Genomic DNA, 15163 nt, shown 5'->3' with positions numbered 1-15163 from the left:
TATCATTACTTTTGGAAAAAAAAAATCCAAATATTCAGACAGTAAAGTGTGGATGTTTATAGTGCTCTGGGCGTCCGTGTTCTGTATATTCCCAAATCCCCGGGGTAAGATTTCACCTTATTTGAGGGTTCTAAGTGTAATAAATTTATTTATTACTAGCTGTGCCCGCAACTTCGTCCGCGTCGACTTTAACAAAAATTGTTATTGTTCAGTTCGCAGAGTCATAAAATAAATAAATTTCTGAAATAAAAGTAGCCTAAGTTACTCCTCTCTATATATCAGCTTCTATCTACATATCAGCTACTCTCCTTATATCAGCTATCTAAAAGTGAAAAGTGTAAAGCTAGTGAAAGTCCCGTTAAAATCGGTCCAGTCGTTTCGGAGATTAGCCGGAACAAACAGACAGACAGACAGACAAAAAATATAAAAAAAATGTTATTTTGGTATATGTACCTTGTATACATACATATGAATTTAGTAAAAAGCGCTTATTTTAATATTAGAAACAGACATTCTTATTTTATTTATTTGTATAGACTATTAATTTTATTTAAAAATTACGAAACAGCCCCAGCGAACGAAGAGTCATTTCCGTGGCAGATTAGCGTATCTGACATGTCGTGTTACACGCTCGAAGTAAAAGTGGGTTCAGAACGTTCTGGAAAGGAACGATCAGCGTCTGGACTAAAATCTCAACTGAAAGCGTCACGAGTGGTCGTACCGAGGCAACTACTGGAGTTGGTCACGACGACTATTATGGTTTCTGTGGTCACTAAATCTCTGAAGATCCACGTACGGAGTTCGAAGAAAAGCGAACAGAAAAAGCGAGAGCATACACGCGAAAACGCTGAAGATGTAAGTGATATTTTTTTAATGTTATTTTTTCTTAAATCGAATATGATAGGATTGAGAAGATTGATACAAATGTTTAAATTAAGCCACTTATACTACTTACCATTTTGTAAGTTGTGAACGAAAATCAGTCAAATTGATAAGTTCAGTTGTAAATCTATCTTGTGCTCAAGCTACTTGTATAAGATTATTTGGTTCCCTGACCCATTTTGTATGTATAAATGTACAAAATAAATATACATGCTATTAATATAAATATCCAGCCAGTAAAATGGTAATTATTATTTTTAATTTTTTGAAATGATGGTAAAAACATGCACTAATTTTTAATTTACATACAGCGCAGCTTTTCTTAAGTACCGTAAGGTATGATTTAAAGAAAATGATATTGAAATATATATTTGTATTTTTGTTTTCATTTTAGAAAAATTCTTTACATCTATGAGACGTGACTTTATAATTTAATAAATACGAGTATGACATTGTTTTTAAAATAAATTACAGAAAACAAAATACTTCACAACGGGCACCGATTTTAAACCGTCCTCTTTGAAAGAGTTCATCCGGGGTCCATCAAGGTCAGTAACATTTAGAACATCTTGTATTGATCTAAGTAAGTTATGAGTCTAAAATATTTATTTTTTCTTACAGGAGGAAGAAGGCCAGTCCAGAGGTATGTCAACCTTTTTTTATTTTATTTTCAATTTGAAAAATGATTGTTATAAATTTTAGTAAAATTACATTGTGTATAATCATGCTAGATGTACTATGTAATTTATAGAAATAATAAAAATCCTATATAAAAAAAAAATGTCTTCAATAGTTATAAAAGATTTTAATTAGAATATATGTGATTAAGTTTTAATTTTTTCAAAATAATTGAGGAATAACTTAACGTCTTGGATTGTAATTGTTGAAGGAGCATTAATCTTTAACCCTTAACCACCTATCTTTTGTCCTTTAACCACCTACGTGCGGTCACAGAGACTTTCGATAGATTATTGCGTTTATTTTGGGATCTGTAATAACAAATTAAAGTTCGGTTAAATAAAATTAATATTTATACTCTATTGCTTTATTTTAATATCACAAATTAGCATCAGTAATGTAGAGGTTTTATGAAAATGGAATAATATTTTTGTAATAACAATCATGGCACCAAAAATTAATATACTAAGATAACGAGATCTATATCAAGCTGAATTTTTCACTTTTTCTTATTTTTAATAATTTGAATAAACTAAAAATAAAATCAAAAAATAATAAGTTCAAAAAATTAAAAACTAAACAAAATTAAATTCTAAAAAACTTTTGATTTGCGCTACACTGACAACACATTTTTCTCGAGTACCCTAAACAAATGGGTACTTTACACACAAAACAGAGCTCTAAGGTCGAACATTTTTGTATTTTGGTCTAATTATTCTTTTTTTCTCATTAGTGTATAGTATAATTTTTTCAAACATTTCGTCTATATATACGACACTCCACATACCAAGTAGTGTGGTAAATTATTGAGAATTCTACAAAAAGCTATTTCCAAAATAATTTCTCTTTCTTGGCCTACCTCTAAACTGCAAGCGCGATAGCTGAATATTATCTTCCGACAAGTCGCCTTCTTCTGGAGACCTGGATAGATATTGTGACCTTTAATAGGCTGTTAATTCTGGCGAGCCATTTTTATCGTCGTTACCCTCATTTTCAGACTCGGAGTCACACTTGTCAGTCTGTAATTTGATTAACAGTTACATCAGGTTCGACGTTCCAGCAATCTTCACCAGAAATATCTTCCAGAGATATCTTGCTGAAGCCATTTTTCGTAAAATACGTTACACGTAATAACATTCTTTATTAATTTATATTTTGTACAGTATACCAATCTTTTGGTGCCATTTTAATACGTAATTTTTTACCAATTTAACAATCCAATTATAGACTCTGTGCACTGTCTGTTCCGTACAGACGTTTTCATTAAATTAATACTTGAAAATACTCTTTTCACATTGGCGGACGAGTGTCGCAAACCTAAAACGTTGAATGCAAACGAAAATAACGTTGGAAACATTTGTGAACGTCGTCGTACGTATATGTAACGCATAGCATATATATATATATATATATATATATATATATATATATATATATATATATATATATATATATATACATATACACGTACGACCTGTGTATAGGAAGAATCATAATAAAGTGAAAAGCTGATGGAATTATTTCGATGCATATCGAAAAAATATTCCCCGTAGGAACTTCCCCTTATTTTAAGGTCAAGTATAATTAAGCCCTATTCCTTAGTATCTTTAACCTATTCTAATTTTTATTGAAAGTTTGTGTTTCACTCGGAATTGATAACTGTGGGAAGCCCCTACATTCCAATGACAATAATATTTAATCTTTAGTAAGTATGAAATACAGCTTAGATTTGCTTGTTTAATAAGAGGCCGATTTAATATGCCTTGGGGTATTGCTACCTTAAAACTCGTATAATTTAAATTTAATCATTTAATGTGTTAGTGATTTGTGTTATTTTTAATGTGTTGGAGTAAATCGGGAGTATATACCCAAAAATCGTTTTATCGGTATTTATTTACCAAAATCGGAAGCTCTAGCGATAAATCTGTAACTTTCACATCACTGAGCGTGATACTAATTGTTGTCTAGAAAAGGAACGCGCTGTGTCTAACGCCACAACGAAAAATTATAATAAATTAACGAAAAATCGTTGCGGTCTCTGAGACCGCTGGTAGGTGGTTAAGGGTTAATATAACGATCCTTTTGTAACGAATGAGAGCACTTAAAATATAATAGACTAATTTATTATTATTTTTATTTAACAGCCTGAAAAACCAGAATCCGCACCCGAACCGGCTTCTACTAAAGCCAAGTATAAAATTGGTCCAGTAATATCGTTGGGGGTGAACCTCCACGCTGACACCCCGCCTATTATATTCAGACTGGACCAAGATCAGGTGAGCGCACTACATTCACTATATCCGCTATTTTAGCTATAAACTTATTTATCAAACCAAGTATGGAATGCGTTTTGGTATAACGTTAGACTAGTAACTTGAAATAGGTTTTTTTAGAGAAACACAGTCCGCAAAAGTACGCTTTAGATATTTGTAATTGTAATTTTTATAAAAAGTATTCCCACATAAGTGAAAGTTAGTATTGTGTATACTGTGTGCAGTGTAATTTACTTCAATTATATGTATTACCATACGAAAAGATAAAAGTAAGGAGTATTTTGGAATTTTGTGACGTCAATGGCATCTATGATCTAATTATATAGTTGCAAACTTATCATTAGAATTTTATACAAAGTAAGCTTACAACGCGCTTGTACATGCATGATCTAGATTTATAGTTATACAAACAGCTTATGGACTCATTAGCCATTATATGAGATATAACTGACATTTTAGGTTCAAATCGTCGCCAATGCAATGCACTGCTTCGCCCATGTAATGACACTGCTTCGTAGACAGCCCGCGACACCTAAGCAAGGGTCGACTTCGCTTGGAGATTCTCAAAAATCGGTTATCAGGCAAGTACGCTTGTATATTAGCGTCACATAGCGTAAAATAACATAAAAATATATATTTTTTTTTATTACCATATGTAAATAAGTGAGTCACACTCAATAAATATAACTTTCCATCGTCATGAAATTATTTTAAAAATGCTCTGTCAAGTTATAAGATAATTATGCAAAATATTTATGAATTTTGAATGTTACATTTTCATTAAAACTATATCTATCTATATTATATTTGTCTTAATAGATCGGCGTCAGAGTTTGATGCAAGACAAAGTATATCAGAAGAGACGGCGAGCGAGAATCGTTCGGAGCCTCTCATCAGTATATATGAACCTCATAAACCTCCGGAAATTGGTAATTATTATGAAACTTATATTAATTTGTTTGACTTTTTTGTTATATGTATTCCCTTATAACTTTTTACTGTGTGTACCGATTTTGATGGTTCTTTTTTTATTAGAAAGCCGGTGCTAGTCCAATTTAAATTTGAGCAACATCTGACGATTTGTATTTGAGTTATCCTTTAAAATATATAATAAAACATTACACATTACATTTATTTTTAATTTCTTAAATAAATAAATAAACTTCAGACACGGAAATGAAGACTTTCTTCTGGTTCCAATGGGTGGTCAGTCGAGCCACCCTCGTGGTTGTCACTCCTCGTGTGAAGCTTGCCTTCGAGGTCGATGACGTCATAACGACAGCTGATCTCCAGGAACATTACAATCAGCTCAAGATCAAAGTGGCATCGGCTTCCGTACGACACTATAAACGGTATGATTCAATTTTATTTTTGGAGAGTTTCGAGTTTTAGATTCGGTCGTCTGGTTGAGTTCTTTTGTATATATGAAGTGTACGTATGGCACTGCAGTGACAGTCGGATACACATTTGTATCGCGTCGCACGAATTTCACGATTTAAGAAACCTCTCCCCTCCTTGTCACAGATGGTCATTTATGTAACCCCCTACCACTAGGTATATAACTTTACGTACGCACCTTTGTATCGAAAATGAATACATATTATTTTTGTTTCTATGTCAGCACTGGCGACGATGAATGGACTGCTGGAGTGTTAGGCGGACGCATCCTCGAGGTCCGAGAGCCAACTAACGCTAAGGAGGAAAACTACTTCCTTTCAGCTACCATCACGCAAGCACAGTAAGGCTTATATAATAATAACTAGCTGATTCGGCAAACGTTGTCTTGCCACTAAACGCTATTTAAAAATAGGGGTTCGCGGTTGAAGTGTGAAAATTTAGGGTTGTATGTATTTTTTAACGCCAAATCGTAATAAAATAAAAAATAAATAATTTATCTAAAAATTAAAAAAAAAATAGGGGTTACTCTTAACATTTAGGGGGATGAAAAATAGATGTTTTTCGATTCTCAGACCTACCCAATACGCACACAAAATTTCATGAGAATCATTCAAGCCGTTTCGGAGGAGTTTAACTACAAACACTGCGACACGAGAATTTTATATATTAGATATTAAATAACTTTATAACAATTATTTAAATAGAAAGCTAAAAAAATAAATTAGATTACCCACCCGCAAGGAGCTTGCAATTTAATGGGTTTATGCAACAAAGCAAATATATAATTTTATAATATATACAAATTACAATCCATATGCAGGATTACTTGTAATATGTCACGATCCCTTTAAGGGGGTGTCAGGAAGGGTATGGGGAATTACAAAAAAATATTCATTTTATAACAATTTTACGATTATTCGTCGATTAATTTCTTTTTAAGCCCCTTGAAAGTGATAGATTCGAGGATTTTTCACCAATAATAATAAAATTAAAAAAAAATTTAAGATAGTTGGACATGGATTTTTTAAAATGTTTTTTCTGATTGCCCATACCCCTCCTGACAACCCCTTAAAGGGATCGTCACATATTACAAGTAACCCTGTATATATTATAAATACATAAACATAAATACATACAGATGTATATAGATACGCTTATCTATATTACATAGTTTAGACCCTGGGCCTCCTGATAATGATAGCCTATCAGTAACTTGTGTTAATAAAGTAAAAGATTCAGGTTTCGAATAGAAATATCTTATGGACAAAGTATAATTTAAGATTGAAACACAAACTTATATGCATGCATTCATCCTGTATCATCTCACTGCTGTGCATAGGCCTCTTTCTCCACGTAGGAGAAGGATTGGAGCTTAATCCACCACGCTGCTCCAATGCGGGTTGGCGGATATATTTCCTACTATGAGTAACGATCGCTATCAAGTATAAATGACAACAACCAGGACCGCCTTAACGTGATCCCGAGGTGCGATGGAGACACTCACCAGGATTACAAAACCAGACCGGAAATAAATATTTGTACACACAAATCTCCACTCCTAGCGAGAATCGAACCCGCAACCGTTGGTGCTTAGTCGCTGCCAAAACAGCACATGCATTACCATTACACCAAAGCAGTCGTCATGTCATAAAAGTATTAAAAGTAGGACAAACTGATACTGTGTGAAACAATAGGAACAACAATATTAATTCCTAGTTCATTTACTCCCAGAATATCAAATTTACCGGTTAGCTGGAAAGAAGAATTACATCCTAAGTTGCTGGAGTTCAATTCTGTAAGTATTTCGACACATTATTAATTTATATATAAAAAAAATGTATGAATGTTTTTAAAACTGTTTATTTTTTTCATAAGAATATACTTATCTATTGCTTATACGTAATATTAAACTACCCACATACATTACAGCCTATACAGTCCACTGCTGGACATAGGCTTCCACAAGTTTACGCCAAAAATAACGTGAACTCATGTGTTTTGCCCATAGTCACCACGCTACCCACTTTACCCACACTTATCACTTAAAGTAATTATGCCAACTGAGTTAAGACAAAATTGTTTTTGTATTACAGACATAATTAGACGACAATTATCCAATTTTAATTGTAATGTCAATGGCACCCTTCACATCTAACACGTGCTTAATTCATTCTTTTTTTATTGTATATGATTTTGATTGCTCGTTTTGCAAAAACCGACTTTTCAACTTATATCGACAGATAGTCGCAAAAAAAAAATTAAATACTCATCAATACGGGTGACTACTAACTACTCCTCCTATCAAATTTAAATGGTACCATACATGACAAGCACCAGATTTCGATTTTATAGAGTATCATCAAAATCGGTTGTGAGATAAAATACATTAAAAAACCGAATACAGTCGAATTGAGTATTTATTTCTTTTTTGAAGTCGGTTAAATCATTTATTTTCAATTAATCTACTGTATGAAATCATCTGTCATGTAGTGAAATTAAAATATCATGGAACTAAAAATTTACTGAAATCATTAACGCGACACCGAATCCGTTAAAATCATGGAATACTGAAATAGGCATTACTTGCTTATTCCAATGTTTTTAAAATTTATAATCTTGTACGATTTACTTGTACTTGTGGTATATATATCAAGTACTGTAATTTGAATATGGACCTTTTAATTTACTACTATTTAATTGTTCAAGCGTGGTTAAGCGAAAATTCTTCACGCAAATACACTATACAAGGAATTTATAGCTTTAAGCTAAAGGTAAGGTAAAGATCGGAACTTAAAAGAACAGAAAATTTTCAAGACTCGTACAAACGGGTCAAATTCTACTAAAATTGTCGGTGATCTGATGACGCTTTTTGGACTTGTTTTTTTTTTTTTTATTATAAATAAATGTAACAGAGCGCTGATTCCATGTGGGAGGTGTACGCTACGTTAGCGCCGCTAGAAGCCATACTACAACCAGATATACTGGAGCATTTGATGACTTGGCTCCATGAAATGACCCCGCAGTCCCTATGCCCTTTAAATACAGAGGAAACTAAGTAAGTATACCAGTCTAAAATTATTGTTATGTGAATTATGTTAGAAATATTATATCGAAGTGCCGAATTCACAGTTGCAGTATTTTATTACAACAAATCATTCTTGTTACTAAATTTTTTGTACCTAAATTTTGTAAAAGGCATATGTGTTGGATATGTAAAAAAAAGTTTGTAATGGTTATGAAGTTTGAAATCTTTTTGTTGTTCACATAATTGAGATAACATTTTCTGCAGGCCCGGTGACTGGATGTGGCCATTTTTCTACCTCACAGCGGGAGGTCTCAGGCTATTGTTAACGTCGGGCGAAAACGAAAATCTTGAAAACGCCTGCGATGACACACTAATGCTAGTTGTAAGTACTTAAAGATGTTTATAATTTGTGTTGGCAACAAGTGTGTCTTGTCATTTTTAATTGGTATTGGGTACAGTGACATATGTCATGCTCCAAATTTGAAGAGACATTGGTGTTCATCCCAAGATTATAGAAGAACCTGATACAAATGAACCGAATATGAGATAGAAGAGATCCTTATAAAAGAACTTAAAGCTCTGGTAAGTTAACCAGAGCTCCTGGAGTGGATCAGGATTAGTAGGAAAAAAGAATAAATTTATAGAAATAGAATACTAACCAAGTAATTGTCTTTGATATTTCAGATTGGCAAAATTACCGTCAGTCCACATCCAGAAAATCCGATTTGCAGGTACGTTTCTGTTTGTTATAGACAGCTGAGTTATTGATTAACAATTTACTTACGTAGTAATTTGCCTGAATCCGTTTTTCACTTATAATACTATGGTTAGGCTATTTGAAATATAAACCTTATATAATGCAACCACACCTTAAAAATATAGATTGATTTAAGAAGAGTAGGCATTAAAAAAATACTAAATATTTACCAAATAGAGTCTAAAATATATTCACTTTCCACACATAGTAAAACTTGCCTATTATATATTCAGACAATCAGTGAACCCGGCTACAGATAGCTCCTGGACCCCACTGAGTCCAGGTCTAGATGGTCGACAGTACGAAGTACTTATAAGACACCTGGCTATCAGATCTGCGCAGTTGAACCAACTTGTTAACCAGGAGGTAATTATTGAGCAAGACTTATCGTTACGTAATTCTTATCCTGTTTAAATAATACATTTTATTTTATTTTATTATTTTTCTACATTAAAAAAATACTGAAGTATTTGAATTTATTATTATTATTATAATTTTAACACAAAGAATATAATAAAGAAGGACTACATTTATATTATTGTGGCAGCGTAAATATGATTTAAATAAAATTCTGGTACAGAATTCCTTCTGTTAAAGTATCCTATCTTAAATGACCTGAAAAGAAAAAAATTGATATTTTAAAGAATATATCCTTTTTCAATAGTTTTTTTTTTGTTATCTTTTTTTTTCAAAAGGAGACCGAATCGGAAATGCTAAAGGGTACTGGTAGTGAAAATCCTGCATTAAAATGGAGCCAGCCAGTTGTGTCGCCGGCTATTACTCCCCTTTTACATTCGTAAGTTCTGCTACTATTGCTTGATTTTCAACACTTACATCGTTCTCGTGACAAAGAAAAGAAATAAATTTTAATTACAAATTTCAATATTTTCTATTATTTAAAATTCTCCAAAAAAAAAACTTTATATTATTGAAGTAAAACTTCTTTACGCACGCTAGACTTGGAGAGTAAGTGGTGACGAGACGAGAGCGTTACGAAAAGTGTGATCGGGCGAGGCGAACGGAAGTTGAAAGGCAGATATAAGTTAATAAAGATAGAAAGAGAGAGAGAGTTACGTTCCGTATATTATTGTAGGGGTAACTAAAGGAGTTTTACTTCAGTCGTGTGGTCTAAAGCACACTCGTATTTTTAAATTCCCGACCATTCCCAACGATTCCCATACGATTAATTTAGAACATTTTTATATTTAATACTATTTTCGGGTAAATCGTCCTAATACACGTTCTAGATGTATGATATCATGATGCTTACAATAGTACCAACTAAAATATTTTTAATACTAATTGTAATAATAAAATGAATATCCCCAACAGAGTGGATGTCGGTTGTATCCTAGCGCCTCCAATATACAGCGAGGGCGCTATAATAAGCGGACCAGCGGTCGAGCTCAATTTACTCTCGGACTGTTCTGTGGAAATGGGCGTCGAAAGCATCGAACTAGTACAGACTCTCGTACAGAAAGTACTACACGTGTTTAGACAGAGGTAAATAATCCTTAATGATCCTACTCTTAATCAATATTTGACTAAAATGTCAGTTACGACAATAAAGCTAAATTTTCGACGTAAGTAATGTATTTTTGTGCAATAAAATGCTTTTAAATATTAGAAGATATTCGAAAACTAGATTAGAATTTATTATGATTTAGTATCAACACAGTGTGGAGAACCTACGGTACGGGGTCTCCCCACCGTGCCTCGGAGAGCACGTTAAGCCGTCGGTCCCGGTTGTTATCATGTACACCTGATAGCGATCGTTACTCATGGTAGGGAATATATCCGCCAACCCGCATTGGAGCAGTGTGGTAGATTAAGCTTCCTCCTACATGGGGAACGAGGCCTATGCCCAGCTGTGGGATATTACAGGCTGAAGCGAGCAAGTGATATAACAAGATCCCCTTTTATATAATTTTCTTGTATTAAAATTTTAAGATTTGCAAATTCTTAATAATTATATGTATAGTCTCTACTGTATAATATCGGTATACGTTATGAACAATAGTATGGCAAAAAAACCATAACTTAGAATTCACATATTTAAATTTCCAATAATGTGTACAATAATACCATAACTATAAAAAATGTTTATTATAGATCTGAAAGTTCATTAAAACTTGAAGAGGAGAATGTATGTCCATACGCTGCTAATATTTCAAATCAAGAAACGACAGAAACCGCTAACATCGACAGTGAACCTACGACTGACACGCAAGGTATGCTGTTTAACGCACATTTTACTCGGTAAATTATTCATCATCGTCATCATCATCATTTCAGCCTATTACAGCCCACTGCTGGACATAGGCCTCCATAAATTCTCGCCAAAAATGGAGTGAACTCATGTGTTTTGCCCATAGTCACCACGCTGGGGTGGGTTGGTTCCCGTCTTCGGCCTGTGTATTTCAAAGCCAGCAGTTAGATGGTACGCCATCGGTCGGCTTTATAAGTTCCAAGGTGGTAGTGGAATCTTGTTCTCTTTTACCCGCCGCATACAACACCCACGGGAAGAGAGGGGGTGGCTATATTCTTACTGCTGTAACCACAGTACATTACATATTAATGACACAAAAATTTTAAAAGGACTGATTTTGTATAGTACCCCGCCATAAATGTTGTACATCGACCAATGGAAGGAGTGAAAGAGACAATCGGCTAATTTCAACTTGATGTTTCTAACGAACATGACCTATGTGACGTATGACTCAATACTTCGTATGAAAGATCTAATATTTTTGGATACCAAGCACTCCAGACCCTTCTTAATTTTCGAAAGACAAAATATATATGTACAATAAAGTATAATCATATTATTATATTTAGTACTTATATATTATAATTATTGTATACAATAAATGTATTATTAGCTGCCATATGTACGTAAGAATGGTATTAACTAGCTATTCTACATTATTTATTATATTAATAGAATATTGTAAAAGAATATGTAACTCATACTGACAGACACCTTCTGGCGGCAGTATTTATAATAATATATTTTAGCAACTCTTTATACTACTATAATGTATATATTTTGTTAATCATAAAATAAAGAAAGTTTTGACATCTAAGAATTGAAAGGCGCTACGAAATCGTAATTATTCGATTGTCCCTTTCTGAACTGTAGCTGCATTGTTTAAAATTGTTTTACGTATCTAGCAATAACTAAGCAATTACAGTAGTTATGCAACTATTGCTTACAAATTCCAATTGACAATTTACTTGCGAAATAATATTGAAACATATGAAACAATTATTTGTGCATGATTGCGCAGTTGACTGTTTTTAAATTTAACAAATTTTTTTGTTACAGAGACACCAAAAAGCTCCAATGAACCGAATCGTAGTTATATTTTCGACTCCGGCGTCGAAACGACTACCTCTCAATCTACTTACAAGAACCACCGCGATTCCGTGCCTATTAAGAAATCGGTCTCTATCGTTGGCGCTGATCATACGTGAGTTTATATTTAATACTAGCTTTTACCCGCGGCTTCGCTCGCATTGAATTTTTTTTCAATAAAATGTATCCTATGTTACTTCTAATACCTCTAAGAATATTTGTACAAAATTTCGTGATGTTAAGTAGTTAAGTAGACGGTTAAGTAGTTTTCGCGTGAAAGCGAAACAAACAAACTTACATTCACATTTATAATATTATTAGGGATATTATAGAAAGAAATATATATATATATAATATAAGTATAGAATGTTTACCGGGCGTTATATATAGAACTAGTATAATTATAATACGTTTAATCTTATATATAAAATTCTCGTGTCACAATGTTAGGTAGCATACTCCCCTGAAACGTCTGGACCGATTTTTATGAAATTTTATGTACATAACGGGTAGGTCTGAGAATCGGCCAACATCTATTTTTCCTAAGTTATAAGGGGGGGGGGGGATTATGGTGGTTTGTAACATATATTGCAAAACAAGGTTGGCGGTTATATAATATAGGCCAGTTATATATAATATAGGCTATGTGACTCAATGATAACAAAGCATTCTTAATAAATAAATTTTCACAATCGGTCCAGTAATTTTTCAATTCCATCCATTACAAGCAAAATAAAATCCATTTTTTTTTTTCTATTTATTAGTATACCTTGATTAATATTTTTAATATTGTAGGGCAAAACCGTCAGACTATTTGGAGGTTTACGTTACGGTGGGAGTCATTGACTTTTCATTGTATGCGAAAGATGACAATTCCCGTGAAGTGCGAGCGTTGCGACCACCTCCCGGCCAGTATACTGCTCCGTCTGAAGCAAAGATTAAGGTACATGAAAATTAATTTGATCGATTAATTCAGCCTGTAATATCCCACTGTTCGGCATAGTCCTCTTTTTCCATGTATGAGAAGGATTGGAACTTAATCTACCAAGCTGTTCCAAAAACGGTTTGGGGGATATATTCCCTACTATGAGTAACGATCGCTATCAGATGTCTATGATAACAATCGGGATCGACTGCAAGTGTTTTCCGAAGCATGGTGGGGAGACCCACAAGGACAGACATCCAAACCGGGAAAACATATTTGTACCAATACGTCTATCTATATATATCTCGAGCGTGAATCGAACATGCATGCCGCCGGTGTTTAGACGCTCACTCAACACACACATCAAAACACAATACACATAGTAAATGATATTATAAAAAAATGGTGTTATAATATCGTACTTGACCACTACAAAGTACTTGAGCTAGTAATTTTTTGAGTTTTGTCTTATTAGACTATTTGACGATTATGAGTTTTGTTTAATTCGTAATAGTCACACATAGAATATATAACGTTTATTAACTTTCAATAACCTGTGTAATTAATTATTGTTAATTTTTAAATTTTATTGTTAAATTTTAATCTCAAAATTATTGTGTTCATAAAAATATAAATATAGGAAACTATGTTTACTTTTTAGCTTTATATTAACACAGATTATTTAAGACATGACTGACTATTTCGTTTAATGATTTATCAAGCTTAATTATAGACAATTTTTGTCATCTTCAAATGGGATAAAAAAATAAAGTCTTGTATTTAAAAAAAAATATAGTTATAGAGACTGCCAATAGAAGTGAAAACTTTTCCAAATGATTTACAATTAAACAATTCAAATAATAATCAAACCAAAAAACTATTTCAACAATGCACACCTATACACATTAAACTTGACGCAAATAATTATATAAGTCCATAATATGTATTATTTCTGTTTTGGTGTACAATAAAGTGTATTGTTATGCTATGTAATGTAATGTAATGTTATGTTATGTTATGTTATGTTATGTTATGTGATGTTATGTTATGTTATATTATGTTATGTTATGCGACCGTGCGCGTGAGTCACCCACCAAAAAGCGCCCAATGCGCCTAAAGAAATTTTCACTTCAAAAATAATGTAATAATGTAATTGAATGTAGGTTGTGATTGACGAATCGAAAGAAATTAAAACGGAAGAGGGTAAAGACTCCATGGCAGCGAGTAGAAGTCTCACTGAAACTATACGTAATGTGGATATTGGGAAAACCAAACTGGAACTAATGGTAAAGTTGATTTGTTTTGTATTAAAAAACAATGACTACATAAAAGCACGGTTTCCTATATACAAAAAACTAATCGTTTTGCTTATGAACGCTTAACGATTATGTAATGTTCGAATTTAAACGGTTCTTAAGTATAAGTAATGGTTTTTTGCATATAGGAACTGGGCTTTAAAAAATTTGTACAGAAGAGCAATAAATGATACTTATTGCATTAGAAACTTTAAAAATATTAAATCATATTTAAAAGTAAAGTAGCTTATATTTACTATTTAAGTATTTTGTTTTTTTTTTTTGTTTTTATCAAAATGTATTTAAGCTGTATTGTTATATATGTATGTGTATTATAAGCTTAAAAAAATGTAAATGTTGCCTATAAAATTAGGATAACACCTAAAATTAGTCTCTTTACTATAATTGTCTTGTATATTTGCTACTGCTTTTATATGATTGATGGTAAATTATAAATAAATAAATATTTTTTTTTTAAATATTTAATAACGTTACTATTTAAGTGACCGACCACCTGGACACACATACACATATATATATGAAAAATTCATACATATTGAAACAAAATCTTA

General features: G+C 32.6%; 1 protein-coding gene across 1 annotated transcript in view; it reads left to right on the top strand.

The window, feature by feature from the left end:
* LOC123668488 (vacuolar protein sorting-associated protein 13B) overlaps positions 1-15163 on the top strand; it is a 78671-nt gene that overhangs the window by 22283 nt on the left and 41225 nt on the right. Inside the window, exons 22-40 of the mRNA XM_045602220.1 lie at positions 569-855; positions 1357-1430; positions 1504-1525; positions 3705-3836; positions 4293-4414; positions 4653-4762; positions 5002-5185; positions 5455-5571; positions 6963-7026; positions 8144-8286; positions 8521-8638; positions 8941-8987; positions 9247-9379; positions 9709-9809; positions 10346-10516; positions 11126-11244; positions 12342-12486; positions 13167-13314; positions 14460-14582. Coding sequence (XP_045458176.1) covers positions 569-855; positions 1357-1430; positions 1504-1525; positions 3705-3836; positions 4293-4414; positions 4653-4762; positions 5002-5185; positions 5455-5571; positions 6963-7026; positions 8144-8286; positions 8521-8638; positions 8941-8987; positions 9247-9379; positions 9709-9809; positions 10346-10516; positions 11126-11244; positions 12342-12486; positions 13167-13314; positions 14460-14582 — 2360 coding nt within the window. The remainder of the gene's footprint in view (positions 1-568; positions 856-1356; positions 1431-1503; positions 1526-3704; positions 3837-4292; positions 4415-4652; positions 4763-5001; positions 5186-5454; positions 5572-6962; positions 7027-8143; positions 8287-8520; positions 8639-8940; positions 8988-9246; positions 9380-9708; positions 9810-10345; positions 10517-11125; positions 11245-12341; positions 12487-13166; positions 13315-14459; positions 14583-15163) is intronic.

This window comes from Melitaea cinxia, chromosome Z (assembly GCF_905220565.1).
Source record: "Melitaea cinxia chromosome Z, ilMelCinx1.1, whole genome shotgun sequence".
In the NCBI taxonomy this organism is placed as follows: Eukaryota; Metazoa; Arthropoda; class Insecta; order Lepidoptera; family Nymphalidae; genus Melitaea; species Melitaea cinxia.
The sequence above is the reverse complement of the archived record's forward strand: the minus strand, read 5'-3'. Positions and strand labels throughout refer to the sequence as shown.